This window comes from Lissotriton vulgaris, chromosome 3_1 (assembly GCF_964263255.1).
Source record: "Lissotriton vulgaris chromosome 3_1, aLisVul1.2, whole genome shotgun sequence".
NCBI lineage: Eukaryota > Metazoa > Chordata > Amphibia > Caudata > Salamandridae > Lissotriton > Lissotriton vulgaris.
The window spans coordinates 887,803,952-887,828,555 of NC_141689.1; the positions used below are offsets into that span (position 1 = coordinate 887,803,952).

The 24,604-nt window shown below is 42.8% G+C and overlaps 1 protein-coding gene across 1 annotated transcript in view; it reads left to right on the plus strand.

Annotated features, from left to right (window-relative positions):
- The window catches only part of RFX3 (regulatory factor X3), a 688,772-nt gene that overhangs the window by 461,315 nt on the left and 202,853 nt on the right, over nt 1-24,604 (plus strand). Inside the window, exon 7 of the mRNA XM_086961210.1 lies at nt 3,810-3,991. Coding sequence (XP_086817336.1) covers nt 3,810-3,991 — 182 coding nt within the window. The remainder of the gene's footprint in view (nt 1-3,809; nt 3,992-24,604) is intronic.

Genomic DNA, 24,604 nt, shown 5'->3' on the forward strand with positions numbered 1-24,604 from the left:
TTTCACAGCACAATGCTTCATAAACTACACTACCTGGCAAGCCATTACCAATGACTTTTGTCTGCAAACACAAGAATGCAGGTTTTGTTATGACTTGCAGTTCCACCTCCCTTCCATTTTTGTTCCCTGAAAGTGACTCATTACATCAATTTGATAAAGTACAGTTCCAGCGTGTAATTCATGTTGCACTCAAGCTCATTATTGCCGCCGAAGTAGAGCTGAAAGTGCATTAGCTCTCACCCAGGGAACAGGTTTGCGAGCTTTCCCTGGTCATTTGCTCTACATGTGTAGCGCACCGGGGTTTTTTTAGAAATAAAAGTGCCTTTCTTTATCCGGGGCACATCATTGTGTGGCCATCGTTGCTGTTTCTCAATTTAATACACTAAATAGTGGTCCCAGGATTTATCGTTGGAGTGTTAGAGTGCCGCAGTGTTGTCCTAAACTGTTAGATGTTTGATGAGAACGACTCCCTAGGAGGCAATACTGAGGTTTTACCCACCTTTATTAGGGGCATATTTCTAATACTCGAGTAGGGGGACACTTGCTGGGCCGTGTGCCACCCGAGACAGATCATGTGGCGACGTGGACGTAGGGAAAACTTTCACAGGCGAGCTACACCTGAATTTTGTTACTCCACGACAGTTTTATAAAAGCGCTAATCACAGCTGCTTCTCAACCTCTCGTGATTAATGTCCTCCAGAGTATTGTCTTACGATCTGGAGAAAACAACACTACAAAGTAAGGGTGGGGCTAGCCGCTCTGTTTTCCAGGGCACAGAAATGATCTGATGTACGGGCACAAATACGTTATTCGCTATGAAAGTTGAAATATTTTCTATGATGTATTTCTAAGGATGAAGCTGTCTGCTCTGTCTTTCTGTACATATGCCTTGTAACCTTGTGCAATATGTTTATCATGTTGCCAATCTTGATCTAGGCTTCTGAGCAGATAGATGACCACCTGTCCTAAGGGGTTAGCCTTGCAATGTCCATTGGACTCATTCATGAGACATCAGTTGGACAGATGACCTTACAAACTATGCACGTGACATTTGCGGATATAGGGCAGGGTTCTCGCTTGTAACGAGGGATTCTTTTTGAAATATCCTGAGCAGATGTGATAAGGTACATCTGCATAGGAATATTTCGGAGCAAACGACTTCCTAGTTGCCTCAAATTGCTGAAGAGCCCTTGGGGACTCAACATCCCACTCTGAAATTATCCTAGCTGGCAAGGCTCCAATTAAAAGGAATCTGCGAAAGAGGCAGGATTCATACCGAGTCCCCAGGCTTCAGTAATTATTGGTGTTGTTTTTCACACCTGTTTAAGAGAAGCATTGCAATTCTTTCATGTTATTGAGTGGAAATCTGCAGCAGCAGTGGGCGATTGTTCATCACAGGGATTATTTGTAGGTTAAATGTTTCCTTACAGCAACATGATAAAGAATCGTTTGTATAATTACAAAGCGATTTCCAGAAGAGGCGGAAGGAACACGACTGTGATGATGTATTTTAGACGGTCCCAATGCAATCACAAGCCACGGGGCTTAGGTTTCGTAGTGTTAAAATGTTTGAATGAAGGGGTGAAATGACGGGGTCTGCTACCAGGAATAATGTGAATGTAAGTTTAAAGGGCTCAGCAGAAAGAAAAGAGCCAGTTTCTAAGTAATCTGATATACTACCTGCCCCGGTTGCAACACTAAACACCTCCCTTCCTAGCAGAAAGTACAATTCTACATGCCAAACAACAAATTATATTTATGTAAAACATAGAATTGAAGAACCAAAACGATATCACAAGAGCACATCAAAGATATTGAGCAATAAGCGGGCATGAAAATAATACCTCTGATTAACACTTCTAACTGCAGATTCCTCATTTTGTGAATTTCCCGAGAAGCCAGACTGGATTCCTCACATGTTGTTAGGTGGCATTTTGCAGCTCTACGTCTGGTCCGTCCTGCAAAGGTTTCGGACCTCATCCTGCTACCACAGAGTTTGAGACAAATGTATTAATTGTGGTCCTTTACCATGATAGGCTACTCAGGAGTCTCTCCTCCCCTGTAATGAGGTTTTCACTGATGCACTGTTGGGCACCTAGGTGAAGCCATGTTCTTGCCCTCCAGTAAAGAGATAGTTTGCAAGGTGCTACAGGTCTGCCCCGGGGGACCCTGCGTTCCTCAGCCACCATCCCAGGTTTCCAGGCCCACGTCCCAAGCCCAGTTCATATTCTATCTGTCGGGCCCCGAACAGCCAGATTTTTGTCCGCCTTTTGCCTCATTTTTCCTTTGGCCAGACTCTGCCTTTGGTGCTGTTTTACTGCACCCCCCTTTACTCCACTCTACTTTGACACAGTACTCCACTCTACTCCACTGTACGCCATTTCACTCTATGACATTCAATGACATTGTACTCTATAACATTGTATGCCACTTCATTCTACCACACTCTATAATACTGTAATGTACACTACTCCACTCTACAAACATCAACTAGACTGTATGCCATGGTGTTTGTGAATTTCCACAAATCAGCAATTTTGTGGACATTAACAAACTTAGTGGACAAGCCAAGCCCTGTTACACCAGCTGCCCACTCCTTGCCTGAAGTTTAGGATAGTGTAATTCTAAACGCTTTTGGCTCAGGATTATGGTGTAATAAAACCATTTATGCTTATCAGAAATCGTTCTGTGGTTTTATGAATTTGAATTTGAATTTAAAAACATTTGTACAGCGCTCGTTTACCCAGCGGTTTCATGGCGCTAGAGGTGAAACATAGGACGGCAGCAGCGAAGGGAATTTAGGTAGAGTAAGCTTGCATGAACAAGAAGGTTTTAAGATCCTTTCGAAACTGGAGGTAAGAGGGTGAGGTGCACAGGGTGACTGGGAGGGAATTCCAAAAAGCTGGAGCCAGGACAGCGAATCTCGCTCCACCCGCCTTCTGTTTTTTAAAGCGGGGGTTGGCTAGGAGGGCCAAATGAGCGGAGCGAAGTTCTCTGCCTGGAAGGTAGGGCTTAATGACAGAGCAGATGAATTCGGGAGCAGTGCCCGATCTGGCCTGGTAAGTGAGGCAATGACCAATGACCAATGTAATGAAGCTAATTTCAGACATAAACATACATCTATGGCTGAAAATACCTTTTGAATCAGACCTCTGGACTTGAGACCTTTGCTAACCCCTTTCATATAGACCTTTCCTAACCCTATTCGCTTGACCTCTATTAGCAAAGGTTAAACCTGCTGCCACCTACAATTCCCTGTGCCCTAAAGTGACAGTTCTTGTTTTAGGCCTACACAGTTGGAACTGATGAGCATACCAATGTTCCGACCTGGAGCATGCCCCTTAAGCTTGGTAGCCCAAAATTTAGGAGTATGAAAGAAAACCGGCTTATGGCCAATAGTGATGGCATTGAAGGTGGTTTTACCCCCAACAAAAACGCCAGTGCAGAGTTATGCAAAGCCGTAAGTATTGTCAGAAGAGAAATAGATGGGACGCTTCTGTACAATTCCAATTGATAAGTAACATTGTTAATTTCCAGGTAAGAAGTTTAAAGTGCTGGTTTAATATTGGACTGTGAAAAACTTCATAATCTTTGTCTCATTTTGTCTCAATGCGCATAGTCGTTTCTAATGATGTTCTGGTATGTTCAAAATCACGTTTTGTATAGAGGAAAGAGCATTAGGAGTAAGGAACAGTGTGCACGATGAAATGTGTCTTATAGTATCATTCTGAAGCCTACTCAATACATTGGTGTGGAGGTGGTTTAGTCTGTTTTGTCCTAATAATTCTGTTTCTTATGTGTAATCTTAGCTGCAATGGCTGTTGGACAACTACGAAACAGCAGAAGGTGTGAGCCTCCCCAGAAGTACACTTTACAGTCATTACCTACGCCACTGTCAGGAGCACAAGCTGGATCCTGTAAACGCTGCCTCATTTGGGAAACTCATACGTTCAATTTTCATGGGGCTTCGAACCAGAAGACTGGGAACCAGGTGTGTGCATATTTATGAAGTAGACTGTCTTTCTGACATAGCTGTCCTCTAAATGTTTGTTTTCACACCGCATTGTAATAAAAGGTTCATGGTATTATGGTACAGAATCTGACAGAATTGATCATTTTTACTATCACATCTAAAAGCAGGTAATAAAGCATGTGAGGAAATGTATTCTGCAAAACAAATGGGCTACATTTGTAAAGTGTTGTTAGGGAGAAGTCCATTTGGTTGTGTTGGAGAATTGCAAAGAAGTTATTTTACATACGCCTACCAACTCTTGCCTCAGCATGGCTAAAATAAAATGTGTCAGAGTAGAGTGAATTATTCTGTGTCAGAGCTACTATCTCTGCCTTGTCTTGACTTCTGGATTGATCAATGACCCATGGTGGAATACATGTGGCAGTTGCGTGCTTCTCCTTTCGATATGCTTTTCTTTGGTTTTCTTCTACCTGTTTTCAGAATACATCCTAAATACTTTAGGGGGTTGCCTGTAAAGTGGATAAAGTCATTCATTAATCTAATGTTTTCTTCATTCTTTCAAATTATTAAAAAATTCAGATGGAATTCTCCTTGAGGAAGAGTGCTTTAATGTTTTAAATATTTTATTGATATAGTCAAATCATACATTTCATGTAACTTTTCACCACATTGACGTGATACCTCTGAGAACTGTACTCACAGATCAGTATACAGAGAAGAAACACAGGCCTTTGGGATACGCAATATTTTAACATTTGCCAGATATATGACTCACAGTAGTTTTCTAGTCCTTACATAGTATGTGCTGTAACCATGGTAATGCTCTGTTCTTTTTGTTGTTGTCTAGTTGCAAGACATAATATAACAAAGTGTTCAGTAAACAGTCATATAGACCCGTCCTCTTTCTTAGGTTCTCAGTTCCCTTGTTAACTCAATCTTTCTACCTAGGCTAATGTGATTGCAACCTAAAAAATAGCTGCGTTCCTAACTGCCAAATGCCTAGTAAATAGTGCAACTGGAGAATAAGTGGTAGTGTTATGCTCAGGCAGAGGAAACAGTGATATAGTTCTCACAAAGTCAAAGTGTCAAGAGGCAATGCTTGCTCACCAACATCTGTCCAGTACATCCTGTATCCTCTAGTTGCAGATCTCATCTAGGTGACTCCCCAAGTCAGTATACTAGGCTTCGTTCCAGCCTCAGATTTGGGCCTGAGCAGCTTTCAAAGTTCTGTTGTTAGTCTGACATCCCTCCCATCAAATGCTACTGAGCTTCTTCCGAAGTATAGACAAATACATGTAACACTCCTATAGACCCAATAATTGGTCCCCAATCTTGAAAGCATATTTAAGGTAACTGCTTATTGAATCAGCAGATAATTGCTCTCACTCGAACTAGTTAATTTCCTAATTATTTGAATTCATCTGCTTTGACACAGTGTATTATAAACTTTTTTCACATCTCCATCTTGTCAGTGTTTTCTGAGATTTTTCCTTGGTTTAGGAACAGGATTCAATGAGAAACCTGTTCTTCCCTAAAATGACTTGTCACCTTCGGTGTTCATCTGCTATTCATTCTTACTCCTCTGAGTTTTTAAAATAAACTTCTGTTCTTCTGTTTAACCCTCATCAATATTATCTATCCTATACGCATCACACCATGATCTTTGTCCATCTCGCCAGCAACCCAGTCAACTACAAAATATGGATTAGTGTTGAATCTAACCAAAACAATTTTTCTGTCCGTGAGTGATTAGGAGGGCATCTTGTATGCATTCTTTCACTACGAACCCACAGTTTTTATACCTATCTGAAATGTGAGAATGATTTCCGACTCCAACATTTAACATAGATTTTCAGGTGAAGGTGGTACCGGAAGCTGCAGCCTTTGACCTCACCCACTGCAACCCATTTTCTTTCTTTTTCCTGGCAATCCTTATCTACCATTCCTGATTTGAATTTGGAAAAGCGCAATTCACAGGCTCAGAACAGCCTTTTGAGCACAGCTTTTTTAACATAGGATTCTGAATATGTCAGCACGTCTGTTGTGCCAGAGTTCAGGGTATACCATTGTTATAACTGTAGCATTGATCTCTTTATTACATTTGTTTCTGAGGAAGCATCTTGTGAATTCTTTGGCAAGTTAACTTTTGTTTCAGATCTATTTTATTTTCAGACATAAACACAAAGAACAGGTCCGACTACACACAGCGATAAGCCCACAACCCTATACAGGGCTGGCCGCGTAAGTGTATGTTTCTCCAGTGGCCTAAAAAAATCCACTGCAAAGAGCAGGTTTTAACACAGCATAACGCCTACAACCCTCGAGGGGCTGGCCGCGTGAAAAGATACTTAGAATCAGAGCAATAGGGCATAGCGTAAATGAGGACCCCGGAAGATCCACAGCTGTATCTGACAAGCAACAAGCCTAAAGGTAACAGACAGATCTAGACAGACATTAGAACCGTGAGAATAGGAAAAGGAGAGAGAAACAATAGGACAGAATAGAAGAAAGGAGAATGATGTGTGCAGGTGAGGGGAAAGGCATATGTCATCACATACACTGGCAAGGACCAAAGCCAGGGGGGCACCGCAAGCAAGCGGGCAAGCGCCTACGGGAGCAATCTGCCAGGGTCAGATGGAACAATCGCATCTTCTAAGAGGCGCAGCGCCCTAAGCTTGGTGGGCATATAATGCGCACGCTCAACCGCGTAGAGATATGTAATCAGAGGTTGCCAAACAGCCTTAAAGCGGGTATCGTGTGCTTGCAGCCGCGCTGTGAAACGCTCCATAGCTATGACATGCCATAAGCATATAAACCAGGCGGTCACTGGAGGAGCCTCAGTTCGTTTCCAATACAAGGCTATAAGCTGTTTAGCCGCCCCTAGCATGTGAAGCGCCAGAATCCAGTCACTCTGAGTGAGTGCTTTCAGGCCAGCGGGTTTGATGCCCAATAGGATCGTGTTTGTGGCCTCAGGCAGAGGGAATCCCAACACCCCCCTAATGTGACTAAGTACCTCCTTCCAAAACATGGTCAATGCTGAGGACGCCCACCACACATGGATGAAGTCCCCAGATGCAGTCAGACACCTCCAACATAAGGGAGAAGATGCAGGGAACATCTTACGCAAACGCAGTGGAGTATAATACCATTGAGTCATAACTGTATATGCATTCTCCCGCTGTGGGATACTGCGATAAATTTTGGGGATATCTTGCCATAACCGATTCCACTGCGCAGGTGTGATGTCCGCTGTGGATGTCGATTGCCATTGCCTTTGATACAAGTGAGAGGGTGCTACAGGAGGGTGCTGCAGGATCTGATAGATCGGATATCAGCCCCTTGGATTCATCAAAAGAGCGGACCAGCCGCTCAAAGGGGGTTAAGGTGCGGGTAGCTGCCTGCTGCATCTCGTTCCCAGAAGCCCAGTGCCTCAGCTGAGCGTACTGCAATCCTACCTCCGGTAAGACAAGGAACTCCTCTCTACATTGTGCAAAAGTCTTGAAAACTCCCCCCTCATACAGATCACATATCGCCATGCATCCCCCTTGCGCCCAGGCTGCGAAGGCGCGCGTACGATGGGCCGGCGGGAATAGCGGATTCCCCTCAAGAGGGGTGTGCGGTGAAGGCTACGATCCGAGGCAAGTTAACTTTTAACCTGGATCTTCAGTGCTCCGGACACTCTATGCAAAACATTGATCTGAGATCCGATCTCCCTGACCTACTGTCTTGCAGTAAACCACCTCTTCTTTCCATCGGGGTTTCCGTTTCTCAGTGCCAAGATGCTCCTCGGAGAGATAAACGTGCTTCATAAATATACCATTACATTGCATTAACTTTTACCTAATTACTCAATTTCTCAAAATGTAACGTAATTATATTATATTATATTTGCATTACAGTGCCTAGATGGTCAACAGAGGATCAATCTGACCAATTGCAGTCTGTTAGACTGGTTCTCAAAGCTGTTTATGCATGTAAGCATTGCTTTTATTAGCAAGGGTTTGTGTGGTGCACATAAAAGATTTTGTTGGAAGAAAATCTACTTACTGGCTGGAAGAAGGTGGGAAGTGGTGACCACAGGGCTGGAAAGTTTAAGGGCATTCACCACCTCCTCTTCAACCCATTTCCTCCCTTGAAAAGGTTTCAAATGTATACCTGACAAGAGCAGAAGTAAACCACTTCCTTGACAGTATGCAGTTATTTCAAGGGCTTGGTGTATATTGAGAAAAAGTCTGCTATTGGGTAAATCTTCCTCCAGGTACGTATCTCAGTGTTTTCGCCTTTACACATGTTGTAATAAAGGATGTTAAGACAGCGTAATATTTCTCTGAACCTTTTTAGAGGTCACCTTTCCACTTGTCTTGGAACGTTTGCTTGCCAATACGAAAACAAAAAAGTATTAAGACTTTCTTTGGAATGTAGACTGGAAGCTCTAAAAATAGTCGCAGTTTGTAAAGTGGAGCCATTTTTGCATTCGGGATGCACAAAAGGTTTTATGATAATTCCATAGTTGGCGATCCCTATGAGTTTCTGCTGTTTGTTGTAGGCCAATAACTAATGTTATTAGTAATGAGAACCTCCTAATATGAGTGTGCTTTGCCCCAAATAAAATAGCAGTTCACTAACATAATCACTATGCTTTCACATGTCCATTAAAGCTGATTTATGTTTAACCCAGTATGAAAATGATATCATCTGCACTTAGAGAAATCTTCTGAGATTTCCAGGTAATTAATAGTCCCTTGCATGCTCTTCTTTTCCAATGTTTTGGTCAAATGGCTACATCACTAAGGCAAAGCTGAATGAAGATTGAAGGCACCTCTGTGTACTGTGGAAAATGCTGTCTAAGTGAGATTGTGGTTCATTTTGACCCTAACTCGTGGAGTTTTTATAAGGGACAACTTGATACACAAGTGGGGTAATGTTCTTCTAATTCCATTGCCAGTGCTTGTAACGTTCTTGATATCACTTCTTACATTGGAGAACAGCTATCTGATTAGCAATCTATGGAATCCTTACCTGAATTTTGAGTGAGTGGCATGCCACTCTAACATCTAGGAATTACTTAAATAATGTGGCTAAACATTGACATTTATAAAGAGTTGCACAGCATTCATTCACGTCTGCAACAGCTATATTTTGAGGGAAAAACAAGATATTTATGCTTATCCAGTTAAAGTTTTTTCCCTTTATCTAAGAGGGAATTGATAAATAGTCCATTGTGGTATGCTACTTTTTGCCTGAACTTATCGGGATGCGCAGTTGCTAGTAAAAAGTACAAAAAGCCTGTCTAATTCTTTTTCATTAACCCCTTCGATGCTCATGACGGAACGGTTCCGTCATGAGCATCGGTCGCGCTGTGCTCATGACGGAACCGTTCCGTCATGACCACACCCATTTACATTAGGGCCCAGCACCGGGGGTAAATTGGCACCACACGGATGAGGTTAATAAGAGTTTTCCTCTGGAGAGGCTGTTTTGCAAAATTGACCTTTTCCTTATACCTCCAGTGAGAAGGTTAGCAACTTCTCAACCTCGGTCCTATTATGCTGGGTTTGTAATAACACAATGCTGCTTGATCACTGACGACTGCTGTCAGTTTACTTTGTATTTTGGCAATTTCGTTGGAAGGGTTTTTTTGCGCTTGCTCTAACAAATTCTTTGGCTCCTGCCTTTCAGTTTCTAAAGTGTACTATTAGTGTTTTAAGATAAACTTGATACAACTACTTTACAAACCCCTACAGTCCCATCAAAGCTCATATATTGTTGTTTGTTAATGATAAGTTGTTTTTTTATCCATCTTGGACAGGAGGTTGCAGTCGCTTAGATTTCCATTCTTATATTCTTTATATATATTTATGTATGTAATATTTGTATATCGTGAACCTAGCAGAAAAGGCAGCAGATCACTATACAGGATCTAAGGCAAGCATGTAGTCGTGTGATACAAGAGGAATCTTGTTATTATTGAATTGTTTCTGAATTGTGATGCTCTTTGTATCTTTATATAATCAAAAGAAACAAATCTACTCTTTGTATCTTTACCAATGTGTTGTGAGTATGTTTTACCAGTGCGAGGTAGGAAACTGAAACATTTAAATACGGTGTAACATTTAGTGCCTTCCAGTAAGCATAGCATCTTCTAAAGCTGTCTGGGCAATCACAGTAACTGCACATCACCTGGTCTTAGAAAGATTAGCTGGTACCTCAGCAAATGCTGCATATGGGAAGATCTGCAGACGCTAATTGTGACCAAAGCTTACCCTGTTTCCACCAGCTTTATTTTGCCAAATCAGGGTCTAAACTGTGGTTGGGACTGGATTTGTAGAGAAACTCTTTCTTTCCACTTTATTTATGACCAGCATTCACCACCACCGTCAAGAAAACCCCACATTGGTTATATTACGTTGAAGACCCATATTGATCCCTGTATTCCAATGTTCCCGAAAATAATTATGATAATGCTCGAATTCCACTCTGATGAATCACAAAAACACCCTTTCATTGTTTTGATTTTCTTTATCTCAAACCCATTCCTATTCATACAGGTGCTAAGTGCTATTATCTCTTCACCTCAGACGCCCCAAGAAATATGTTGTGGATACTTTTATGATGTTCAATAGCCTTCTTATTAATAACGCATTTGTTCCTAATTCATAGACCTTCATACTTTACAATAACAAAGGAACATTATATTCACCTGTTTAATCAAAAAAACGTCCACTAGGGAAACCTATTCCAAATGGTATCTTTCCAGATAAGCTAATGATCACTAAGGGAAAAAAACAAAATTCCTAAAATAACCCTCACCCATCAAAAGGCCTCTTTGTGGCATTTTCATCATGGGGTTCTATCCACCCCGCTGAGGTATGGGGCGTGCTACGACCGACAGAGACATGGGAGCACTTATTATTTAAGGTGTGGGTTATATTTGCTAGAGTAGAAGAGGAAGGGTTAGATAGTAGTGAAAACATTCTAAAAAATGTCGGGCCACTAGGAACCTAAACTTTATTAAACCCTGTGGCTGGTATTGTATTGTATTGTACTCTTGGTCTACATTTTTCAAGCCTACCCCTATGGCTTTTCTTCATGACGAAATAAAATTGATCCCGAATACCACTCCTGATTAGTGCCTGGTGAATTACTCAGTGCCTAGTCAAAGTATGATATGTGTGCTGCTCCCTCACCCAGCGCATTGTGCCTGCCTGTGGCTTTGTTGCTTTGGAATAAGTATAACTACAAGCGCCCCTCCCCTCCTGTGTAGAGCTCATGGGGCAAGTTTAGACCGGAAGACATTTTTTTGTGGCATCATACCAAATAGGAAGCATTGAAGCAACATACCAATTAGGTATTGTATAACGCACACATATCATACCTTGACTAGGCACTGAGTAATACACCAGGCACCGATCCTTGATTCAAGGAAAAGTACTCAATTATGTCTCCGCGAATTTCTTCCTTAAATGCTGCGTCTAATAGAGAATGGGGGGTAGTTTCCAGGTAAATTCACGGTCCTCAGTCCAGGTCGCCACATCTCCAGACACCAGCCAGAAATCTAATCTGGACCAAGCATTGTGTTGTGCCGATATACACGTGCCCACCCTTTCCCCAATGTTATGCTGGCGCCAGATATCCAATAAGTGGTTATCTGATATAATCATGTTTAGTGCCTTACTTGCTCTGGGGTGTATACTAGGTGATGCACCCTCCCTATCAGTGGAGTCATTCAGTATAACATTAAAGTTAGTGCTCCATATAATGGTGTCACAGCCAAGTGCTGCAGCTCTGGCCCATATGTCGTTAAAAAAGTCAGGGGTGTCTGTGTTTGGACCGTATATCCCAACCATAGTTACTTTACTGCACCCAAGTGTGCCCTGTAATATAATGTATTGACCCGCAGGATCTATCTGGGAATGGGATGTTGACCACTCGATAACTCTGCTTATTAATATGGCAACACTTCTAGCTTAATTAGAGTATATGGCGGAGTAGGCCTCTCCCCATCGCTTATGGCGTAGTTTGTTGGATTCAGTACTCTTTAAATGTGTTTCTAGAAGGAAACATATATCAATGTAATGCCGGGCTAGATAGGCCTGAATGAGGCGAGCTTTTCTAAGAATATTTAAGCCTGGGATGTTCCAGGTTAAAAACGTGTATGCTGTCATCTCATCTGGGGGCTACAGATTTATACATCTGCCTCATGACTTGTGGAGTGTTCACCGCCTTTGTCTGCCGCATGTATGCACTGAACCTATGAGTTTGTGTATAGGAATTGTGTTGGACCTAGTCTGTGCAGCGCATATCTTTTCGAGCAACTGTGTGTCAGTAACAGGTTTGTTTGTCTCAATCTGCTTCTAAACAAATATAACATTTCCCCTTCCCTCCCCACCTCCCACACCACCCCCCAAATAGGTTGTGCATTTAATCCCACTGCAGTAACCATATAACGATCTACATTACAAACAATTGTAAAGTCCAATGGGAGATCTCCCGGGAGCATGGGGTCACCGGCTGACTTCCCCAGCTTGTGGCAGGTGGCCGAACTATGAGTTAATAGCCATGGGTCTAAGCTGGTCGGTGTTGTGCGGACCTGGCTGGTGTGCCAGAGAACAGTCTCCGTTTGGCTCCGAATGTCAAACCACACCTCATGCACCTACCACTAGCAAATAAACTAATGAAAGTCTTATCTGGTGCAGTCTTCTCACTGGATTTTAGTCGTCGCTCAGAGCAGCATTGCTTGTTTCATGTCGTGTCCGGATAGGAGGACCTTTCCGATTGTCTATGTGCTTAGCAAATTTAAGGGCCGACTTGGCATCTGTTAAATAGTGCGCCGAGCCCTCATGTGTTAATTTCAGCTTTGAAGGCTAGAAGAGTGCATAGGCGGCCTCCTCCTGCTGCAGGAGATTCTTAGCTGGTACGCGCTCACGGCGGGCCGCCTGGACTGTGGGCGTGAAGTCCAGGAAAAAGGCGATATTATTGTCTTGTTGTGTGATGCTTCCTTTTTCCCTGGCCAGGTGCAGAATTGTGTCTCGGTCTCTATAGTTTAGTATCCTAGCCAGTATTTGTCTATGAGTGGCTCCAACATGGGGTTTGGGGGCCAGTGACCGATGCGGTCTCCCAACAATAAACATTGCAGAAAAATTTTGACCAAGCAGTTCCCTTAGCAGCCCCTCCACATATGTCTCTATTTTGGGTATTGCCGTATATTAATACTTCTGGAAAGGGCCTCTAAATCTTGGTTTTTCGCTTAGATTATGTTTAAGACCTTCTCCATTTGCAATAGGTGTTCCTTTGATTCTACTTGGTAATCGTGTGCTCTGTTTTCTAGTTGGTCTATGTGGGTTTCATGTGTGTTTACATGCCTTTGCACCTGGTTCAGTTGGGTAGTGAGTTTGTCCAGTTTTATGTTGATCGCTTTAACGCTAGTTTTTGCTTCTAAGAGTATGTTGCCTATATCTTCTTCCTGCCTCTCAGGTTATAATCTAGGGCCCAATACTGCTTCTTGTTCCGCCCCGCATCTATTGTGCATGTGAGTCTCTTATTCTTAAATGGCAGTTTGGTTTGCTTGGCATAGTTTTTTCTCATTTTGCCAATTGTGGTCAGTGTGTAGCAACTCTGTTTGTTCAGGCCCAATGCCTCGTTTCCAGTTGTATATCGTCTCTACAGACCAGCCTGGTCCCAGTTTACTCTTGGAGATGACCGCGTGGGTATCAGCCTCACCAAGCTGCGTATGTGTCGTCGGGTGCTATTCCGCCTCTCGTCTACTCTGACCAAGCCCAATTTGCTGTGTTTGCCGCTATGTTTCGCGTTGACACACGTTGGGGTTTATCACAAACAATGGTCCGAGACCTATATCTTTCTGACAGAACAATAAATCAGAACTTATCCAATTAGAGAGCATGTATTATTTAAAGCAGCTCTACTCAATTAATGATAAACAAAAAACGGCAACAGCAACAAGGTCCAAATTATATGCATTATTTTAATCTATTGTCATACTCAAAATTGAAGCACAAATCACAATTTTTATATATATTTTTCATATATGTTTTGAAATTTTTAAATTTTATTGCCCCGTATAGAGCGTGCAGTATAGCAAAGGGTGTCAAAGGTAGTGAAAGTGATGAAGGATGAAGGGAAAAGAAATCACACAAAATTTAGTAAAAACAATTTCAATAATTTCGAACAGAACCAGCCAATGAATGCTGGACCAAAAACCTGACCACTTCAAATAGTCCAAGGGGACTCTCTAATATTGTTTTCAGACATAGAATGTAATGATTGTCTGCACTATATCACAAGGAAAACATATATGAAAAATATATATAAAAATTGTGATTTGTGCTTCAATTTTGAGTATGACAATAGATTAAAATATTGCATATAATTTGGACCTTGTTGCTGTTGACGTTTTTTGTTTATCATTAATTGAGTAGAGCTGCTTTAAATAATACATGCTCTCTAATTGGATAAGTTCTGATTTATTGTTCTGTCAGAAAGATATAGGTCTCGGACCATTGTTTGTTCATATCAATTTAATACCCAGGTCCAGTACTTTTTGGGTTACCCCATTTTCTCTAATGGGGTTTATCACAGGCAGCTGTACGCCGTTGCAGAGGTGGTATTTTGTAGCTTGCATTTGGGGGGTGGGGCTTGTGCCCAATTCCACTATGCACAGGCAAATACGGGCTATTTCTTTTCTTGTGTGTAGCCTCTTAACCTTTCGTCCAAGAGCTAGGTTTAACCGTGCCTTTATGTACGTAGTGTTTGGGCCCTCTCTCAGGCAGTGTTTCCTGGCTTAGTTAGTCAGGTGGAGAAGTGTGGCTCACTGGTTAGAGGAGGCAGACCTGGAAGCAGAGGTCAGCCCGGGACCAGGGTTCAATTCCCCGCCTCGGCAGGTCTTGGGCTCAAAATTCCACGGACTCGACAATTCTCGCTCCGGTGCATATTCGATTCATGGGTTCACACTCTGCGACTCTGGGCAATAGCTTGCTTAATCTCCACAACGGCCCCTCGCGGTGGGATGCCTGGCTTTCACCTTGTGGATACCCTGCCGGGGTTATCTCACAGGGGAATACCAGGACGGGTACCCTAAGCAAGCGCTTAGATACCGGGTCGGTGATTTGCGCTATATAAATACATGTACATTTACATTTACATTTAGTCCTATCAGTGGGGCATAACTGGACTTGCAGCTTCCTCATTGCCAGATGAGTTGATGAATGACGGAGCCTGCCCCATTATACAGATGACAGTCTAGTCAAATTGTATCCGATTGCCCTGTCTTTCGGTATGCCCTCTTCTGTGCGTTGCGGTCTGGGCCATTAGCTTTTGTTGAGCGCTGGGGCGATTTATTGCCTACCCCCCTCCAATAATTCAAAGCTCTCCGCGCAGGGCTTGGCCAGTGATCGGACTGCTACTCTGGGGCCGGCATCAGCTACGTCCTTCACCCACCTTGGCCTTCGTGGTCAGTTGCGTCCTGGGAGCTCTTACTGGATGACGCAGCCTCAGCTGTTCTGGTGATTCCCGACTTGATCCTCCTGAGCCTGGATGCGATAAGTTCTACGTTTCTCCCGTGCCTTTAAGGCCTCATGCTCCACTGCTCGAGTCTGTTCCACAGCCTCCCCTAGATTCAGACCTGCTGCTTCGACGTCTCCTGATTACACAGCTGCGTCGGCTTTCAGCGCGCATCTCCCACCTCGCTGGGAGACACAATCACTCGTTCCAGGAGGGGGATCCCTGGCCGCGCAGAGGCCCAACTGCTATTATCTTCTTGCTTGATCCCAACTCTGGCCCAATTCAGGAGCCCTTCAATAGTTCACCAGGGACCAACCGGGCGAATCGCACTTCAGTTCCCAACATTGCAGGTCGCAGGAATGGCCACGGATAGGCCCGAGTTAGTCCGATGTAGGGTATGTCCGCTATCTATGCTGCTTGGTTTCCTCTACCAACCAGACCAAATAGCCAGGATTAGTGTTGGATTCGTTTTTCAGCCGTCAGAGCCCCCTTAGCGAGCAGCCATCTTGGTGCTCGCCTAAGCCAGGCCCCCGCACATTGATTTCTACTGCATTCCATTGCTCTTGGTCTTTTTGTGGAAAGGTGGCGACACATTTTCCTGTTGTGATGAATGACCAGATTAAATGAATGTTAAAAAAATATATTTTCTTTTTGGACCATCATTTGGCTGTGTAGCTTGCATCTATCTAATTTCCCAACTCCTGCATATAGTCCTTGAGGCAATGGTAGGTTATATTGAAACAGATTTGGAACATTTTTAGTTACTTTTTCTTGGGTTGGGATAAAAACAATCCCAAGTTAAGAATATCTAGTGATAATGTTTTTTTAATGGATATTTCTTACCTCTGATTCATCACCTTATAATACTCCCCAGATGTGAGACTGGATCAGGTAAGCTTTTCTGTAGTAATGCTGCTATGGTGCACTGTGCAGCTCTACATTGACTTCATACTGCTGTGGAAGTGACAGAGTGGAGCTGCATATAGGCACCACCCCTGTGCTGTTGTCTCTTTCTTTCTTCCTGCACTTTCTGGTGTGGATCCAGAGCTTGACTCCTAATTTTGCCTGCCTCTGACAAAATCAAACTATAACCAATATGTTAAATAACCATGACCCCGCCAACTAAATCATGCCTGTAGAAAACAGATGTGGGTAATAGTACAGAATAAGGAGTGTATCTAGTTTGTGTGTTCTGGATGCGAATCATACTTGTGTGACAAACGTTCCTTCATGCACCGGAAGGTGATCCGTAACTGAGAAGCGAAGCTGTACATTGCCAAACAAAAGAAGAGGTCACAGGCTTAGTATAAGTTCCACTCCAACTCAAAGTAGAGGGCATGGACTTGTCCAGGTCTCAAGGCCATGCCAGCGAGAATTCAGCTTTGTGGTGAATACCTCTTGTGAGTTGCAATTAAAGTTCAATGCTGCTATAATAAAACAAAGAAGGATTCAACCTCATCCTGCCACTCTCTATCCAAAGAGAGGCAGGAGAGTGCTGCAATGTTAGTCGCTCTCCTTCCATATCTCTTTTGCTGAGACAGTTCCTCAATTGATCATGTGTGCTCCGATTTTCCAGGGCCATCCGCAATGCCACAGCAAGTAAACTCCTTAAAGCATACTATTTTGCAGATATTTGGCATAGTTCCCTCTCCATCTGGTGCGTCTTCAGGCTCCAAGGATTTACAGTGGGCCTCAGTCTTGTTACCATCGACACATCCATCCTCCGCACTGTCTGAACCCATCTGACTCATTACAGACCCTGTACTGTGTAATACTTCCACTCTGGCTCCATGACCTATGCTAGTCCTTCCTTCATCGATGCTGATACTCACACCATTGGTGCCGGAGGAGGATTCAGTGTTGGTTCCGATGTGTGATATTGAACTGACCAATGCCACATTTTCTGCGAAGCCTCCACTTGGGCAGCTGTGCCAGAGGCTCAATCATTGTTTGGGCTCCAGCCCTAACCAAAGCTTACAACCACCCAGAAATGATTATGATGGGGATGAAGATGATCTACCTCCACATTATGATGATAACAATTTTTACATGGACTTAAAAGAAGCCAGTGTGATTGCTACTTCTCCATATACGGTTTCAAACTTGCCATTATGACCACCAGTAGAAGAGAGTGCATCCTTTTTTAGTGCTAATCTGACGAGCTGCTGAGGTCTTGGACCTACAACTGCTGTCTAATGAGACTAAGACTGATGTCTTTACTAAAATCTTACAGCCTGGGCCAGCCATATCTGAGGCCATGTTCCCTTTCGATAAAGCTCTCACTGATACCTTAAAGAGAATCTGGTCAAAGCGCATTACTTGCCCATTGGTGCATAGGCAAGTGTCCAGATGTCACAGATCAGTGCATGGCGATCCTGATTATCTCATTAAATATCCAACTTCAGAGAGCCTGGTTGTTCAGTCTAAGAGGATTGAGGCGTTAAGAAAACAAATGTTCTCAGCAGCTAGCCTGGCACTGCGATCGGCCAATGTAGTCTGTTCATTGTGCCAATATATGCATACCCTCTGGGATATGACCACAGAGATCTTACCAGCAGTCCCAGAAGACCATAGGGCTTTGCTGGTTCAAACCATTGAGGATGGGTGAGATGCAGACAAATACATGATTCGTGCTGGCCTTGATACTACTTACTGTCTGGGAAGGGAGCTTGGCACCAATGTGATGCTTCACTGCCATGTGTGGATGCGCTCCACAGGATTTTCTGGTGATGTACAGGTCTCTCTCATGGATATTCCATTCACACCTGGTTGGTGAAAAAGTAGATTTTGCCTTGGAAACCTTCAAAGAAGGTAATGCCACTGCATGCTCTCTGGGGCTTTTGAACCTTGCCAAACATTTTTCTTACCAGTTTAGGAAACTCTGAGGCTACTCTAAGGGGCTGGTGTACAGGAAATCTCTCCAGCCACTGCTGCAATCACCCCAGTCCTCTTGAGGCTAGGAATGCGGATCTGTAGGCAACATGCAGGCTAACAAGGGCACCAGTCCTTCCAGTCTTCTTCCCCTGTGGCACCAGCCATCAAGATACACTAGCTAACCATTAGTGGCACTTAACTACCTTGTTGGAGGCAGGACTCAGCACTTTCTCCGAGGGAGGCAATCCATCACAACCTTTCTTTCTGTTCTGCCAAATCTTTTGCCCATATCCAAGTGAATCTCAGAGGCAAATCTGTCCATTCTATTGCTAAAGGTGCACGTTTTACTGTCAAAAGTAGCTATTGAAAGAGTTCCGGGCTAAAAAATAGTATAGGGTTGCTATTCTCACTATTTATTTGTGCTCAAGGAGGATGGGGCTTGTGGTCCTTTCTTCCCTGGACACTGGTGATTGAATGGTGTCCTTGGACCGGCAGGATGTATTTTTTCATATGCCTATCCTACAGTCCCACAGACATTACCTGAGGTTCAAGGTAGGCCAGGAATATTTTCAGTTTGCTATGCTCCCCTGCGACCTCACCCGTGCCCCTTGTGTGTTCACAAAAGTGATGACGGTGAAACTGCACTTCTTCGGAAAACCGGCTGTTGAGGGCAGACTTGACACTGTCAGTTGTAGACCACCTACAGGTGGCAGAGAACCCTTTGACATCATTGGGGTCCACAATCAAGAGTCAAAATTGGCCACTGACTACTTTGCAGAGGCTTCCTTTCAATGGAGCAGTCCTTAATATGGTACAGTTCAGGGCCTTCCCACTGTTGCAACAAGTACAGGACATTCGGACAATGATCCTGATATTTCGGTCTTGTCCATGATCTCAATAGAGCAATTCTGAGGCTTCTTGGCATTTTGGCCTCCTGTATTCTCCTGGTCAGCTACGTCAAGTGGTACATGTGGGCTAAGAAATGGAATCTTAAATTCCATTGGGCTCAGCACCAAGGAAACCTAACAGCGACTACACACAATCTGCAGTGGTGGCTAATTGACTGCAATTGGACCAGCAGCAGACTATCCCTTCACCATTCAGAGCTGACGGTGGTGACTGACATGCCACTGCTGGGGTGGGGAGGCCATTTGGGGTATGTGGAAATCAGTGGACTCTGGTCTCTGATGGAAGCACTACTCAATATCAACTTGCTGGAGTTACAAGTCATTTGCTTATCTCCCAACTGTCCATCAATGGAAGGTTGGTGCAAGTTTTCACAGACAACACCACCACAATGTGACATTGCAATAAATAGGACAGAGTTGCGTTCTCTACCTTGTTCCAGGAGGCTCTGTGGAGTTGGTTGGAGCATCAGCACATCTTCATGCTCATGAACTATCTAGTAGGTCTTTTAATGCCAGGGTGGACAAGCTCAGCAGATGATGCACGGCAGACCACCAATGATGACTACGTCCTGAGGTGTTACAGGGCATATTGAGACTCCTGGCTAAATCTCTTCACCACGGTTGAGAATGTGCAGTGCCAAACGTTTTGTGTTGTGTTTCAGCTGAAATGGACTAGGACTGCGGTGTGCCTTCCTACTTCTGCTTCTCCTAGCACTAGCTGTAAAAAGATCAGAAATGACTGGGCCCAAGTCATTCTAGTTTCTCCGGATTGTGCCATGACAGTTTTGACTCAAAGCATCTGTGCATGAGCATCTGCCGCTGATTAGGCTGCTTTTTTGTGAGGATCTCCTGTCTCATCAACAGAGCAGGGTCTTCCACCCAAATCTACGCAATCTACATCTTGATGCGTGGAAGTTTAGCAGCGATAGTTGACAGACTTTATTCTACCGCCGAAAGTGGTGGATGTCATCCTTGCCACTAGACTCCCTTCCAAAAAGTCAATTTATGCTGGGTGATGAAACAAGTTTGTAACCAGGGGCAGTAACCGCAAGACTGACCCTTTACAGTCAAAGCTATCAGATGTTCTTTTGCTTGTTTTGTCTTTAACCCACCAAGGCCTTGCTATAAACGCTAATGTAAATGTACATGTATTTATATACTGCACATTCTCAACCATGGTGAAGAGATTATATGTGGCTCTTTTTTGGATTTTTGAGTTCGTTGGACCAATTGTCCTTGTTTAAATCACCTGTTGTGAGGGAGGTTTATAAAAGGCTTGACATACGTTTCCTCCTAAACGGTTTGTGATGCCATAAGGGCCCCTTCCGATTTGCGAATGCATTACCATCAACTTTGAGTTGATGGTATAAAACCAAGGTTTTGCGACCTCTTTTCAGTTGCTAAACATTGATACATAGCACTAGAAATCTCTATTTGGAAGGGACGCCCTAAACACGCCCCTTACAAATAGCGATATCTACACCCAAACTGCAAATTTGTAGAGTCACAGTTTGGATGATTGTAGCTTGTTCATTCAACTGCTATGTATACACTTCTGATGTTTCTAATGCCTGTAAATAACAGATCTTAGCCATACCCAATTTAATGGTACTTAGTTAATCAACTTTGGAAGGATGGAAAGCGTAGTTGGTCTTGTTGAGGTTCAAGTTTGTGATCTTAAGATCACTACAGATGACAGCAGAAAATGTTTAACGTGCAGATCCATCAGGTTGATGTAATTACTTTCTGCAACTCCCAAAGGTCTGAATTGTGCAGTTGAATTGGGCAGCTAGTATAAGTCAAGCAGGTATTTAGCAAGGTTTACATGCCTGTCTATTATTCACCTTTCATAGGGTCTCTAGTACATTTGTTGTTTTTGTACTATTTGATAAAGTCCTTTCGGTTTCAATCTGTTTCTGTATTCGTATACGTAGTTTGCCATGCCTTGTTGTCTTTTACTTTATACTGGTCTCTGATAGTGGTCTTTATGTTTATAAGTCTTTCACCTAGTCTGTTTAAATCTATTCAAAACTATTCTACGTTGTACTTGGGTATAACCTAATTTTAACTAGTTCCTGTTTCACTTGTTTGAGGATGGAGCAAAATCCTCTCTCTGAATAGAACGATTACTCATTTCCAAAGTATTGGTGTTCAGACTACTAAACTAATGGGACCCAGTGACTTACGGCAGACCTTTGTTCTTTGCTGCAGATTAATTTGATGTCAATGTTCTGTATGCTATCTTTTTTGTACTGTGTTTAGATGTCATACCTGGGAGAATTTTCAATGATATTCGGGAGGCTTGTTTCTGGCATAGGTATATTCCCCTGAAATATTCTGTGTCTTTCCTAGTTCTCTAGCGTAGAGTAATGTAGCCCAACTGAGCTGCTCTAGAATAATGAAATCTAGTTTTTCATCTTCCAGGCCTAGCCCTTTTCTAGTATACTTTGGTTAGAGTTGTTTTGTCTCTTATTCGTGTGAACAATGCTGCAGTATACTGGGCATTAATCAGCACTTCAGCCATTACTTTGGGAATGCATATTGTTTTAAAAGCTCATCGCTAGGAGCTTCGTGCTCTTTGTTCAAAATCCTTTTCTGAGATGAAGGTTAGTTAAGCACTATGTCTTTATCCTTCAGCTTACATACGTTGATGGTTTGTTGGAGTTAAATTGATTAATGGGCTATCCCTGCATATTTTAATCACGTTACGTCCTAAATAGCTGCAGTTAACAGTGGTATCTGTCTTCTGTCTGTATAGATCATTTTATCAATAGACCTATGGATGAATATCCTTCATTGAAAATAAAGAGTGTCAGGCCTTATGTTCATAAGTGTTACTCTAGTCTGTTGTAAAAAGCCAAACATTGAATTAATTGATATCCATGCCACTGTGGACAGACCAGGATTACAAGAGTCTGTACGAATTAATAATGATGAATTGACTGGTAACAGTACATTTAAACTGCCTAACATACACCTGGGAAAAATTAAACCAGTTCGCGAAAGTAAAAAAACATATTTTAAGTCTTGTAATTCTCCAAACCAAATTAAACTTCTCAAATATTTTGTTAAAGCCAGCACTGTCCCTTTTTTCTGCTTCTTGAAGTATGTCTCATGAAAATATGAACAAAAGACAGTTAACAGCTGTCACATCAAGATATACACATTCATTTCCAGACAGGATCCTTAAAGTAAAATTGTGCAAAATCTCATGAACGTTTCGAAGTCTTGGATATCTTCTTGCACCAGCTGTATCTCCACTCACAACAGGAAATCATGCTTTTAATTGTCACAAATGTGATGTTTTCTGCGAATTGTCTGGTTTATGCAACTCCTTACTTTCCATCTTATTCACAGAAATTTCAGCTGCCAAAAATTGCCCCGCAATCTTGGCTGAACAGCATAATGGTACCCCTCTACCAGAAAGGGCCAAGAAATAGCCCCATATTGTAATTGATATAAACTGAAAACATTATACAAAATTGATTCTGAAAGCAGTGGAAGAGTTGGCATAGGACCAAGACATATTGCCCCCCACTAAAGATGTTTTTTAGACAAGGACTATCAACTATTGACCTAGCCTTCGTCCTTCTACGCGACCTATACACATATAGGACACTCACACAAATGTATCTTTCTATCGTATTTCTAGACTACACATTACATTTCATCTGGTACCAAGGGAGAGATTGTGGCACAAACTAGAAGATCTGGGAATCGATTCAACTTAATAGGAAGCTTCAGCAACCCACTTGCAACTGAGTTTAAGCAGGGATGCAGTTTAGCACATGATTTTCAGAGAGAAATTCCCTCGGCAACAGAATATGTTCCAGTTAATGGAAGAATCCAAATACCAGCACTACTATATGCATATGACTCCATTGTGATTGGAAGAACACCAAAGAGATTGCAAGCTCATGTGTGCACAATGGAAAAAAATTGTTATTTAAATGGCCTGAACATTAACACCATGAATTCAAAGAGTATGACGTTTAGGCAACAGAAGAGACCCACTAGGAGCATAGGAGCCTTAATTTAGAGGATGCTAAACTGGAGAAAGTACGTTCTGCCCCATGTCTGGGGATACATCTGACCAATTCCTGAAGCTGGAAAGAGCCTGTCAGCAAAACAAAACAATGCAGGAATCTGAAGCGCCATTTATTGTCATTTTCAGATTTCCCTCACCCTTGACAACTGGTTCTCCTCGCAGACTAACACAGGTTTAATGGGAGTCGGGTCATGTTTGGAGCTGAAATCTGGAGCATGGATAAAACGCAGATAACTTGCCTTGCTTGAGAGAAACTTTTGGAAAAGGCTGCTCCCTCTGCCAAGGGTTTTATTCCACTGCAGCGTTGGAAACCGATGTCAGTTATAATTCCATGTGTGAACAATGCAGATTGACTGTAATAAACTATAGACTAAAACGTCAGTTATCACACTGAAATCGCCTAGTGGATAGGGCTTGAGAAGAACAGGAGCTAATGAGGTCCTATTCTGAGTCCATGCAACTATGGAAAATGGAAACTGAACAGTTAGGGTTAGACTTCAGCTCCCCGGATACTATCCCAAGTGCTGTACTCTGGGGAAGAATATATGAGGCGTATAGAAAACGTTAAGACCTAGAACCATAACGTGAAATGGCAAGTCCTAGAAAACACATTGGACAAAACCAGATGAGCAAGTTTGACATCTGCAAATGCTCCCAGGCCTACCTGACAATTCTCTCAAATCTATGCAGATCAAGACCATTCGCCCTGACCAGAAGTGGACAATTTACACCTGGAACCTGGTTAAAAAAAGAAAAAAATAACATGATCTGAAACAAGCAATGTCTAACTCTGTAAGTCTCATCTATGAGACATATTGGCTTTGACAAACTCTTTTGGTTATGCTGTACAGCATGAATAAAAGAAAAGAGGGAGGGGGCATGATGGTGTGGCCTCGTTGGCCTTGTCATTTAGTCTGCACACATGCATCATTACGCAAAGAAGCATGGGTCATCACGTGTGCAATGTTTAAAAATTCCGGGAGCCATTTTTTTGTTTTCTTACTTGATCTAAAACTGATCAGTGAATTAAAAAAGAAAAAAACGTAGTGCTTTTTAAGTATAAAACATTAAAAAAATAATTACAATATACAACTGTGGGGTGGGGGTCATTGAAGGTGGGATTGACAATGGGAAGCATTAGGATTGGACAAGAGGTGAAAAAAGCAGCACACGAGGGATATCAACAAAGGGGGAGGAAGAAGCCCACAAGCGAACCATAGCAACACTGTATATAGGGAGAGAAAGAGAAACACATGGATGAGAAAGAGCTACATGCAGAGCAGG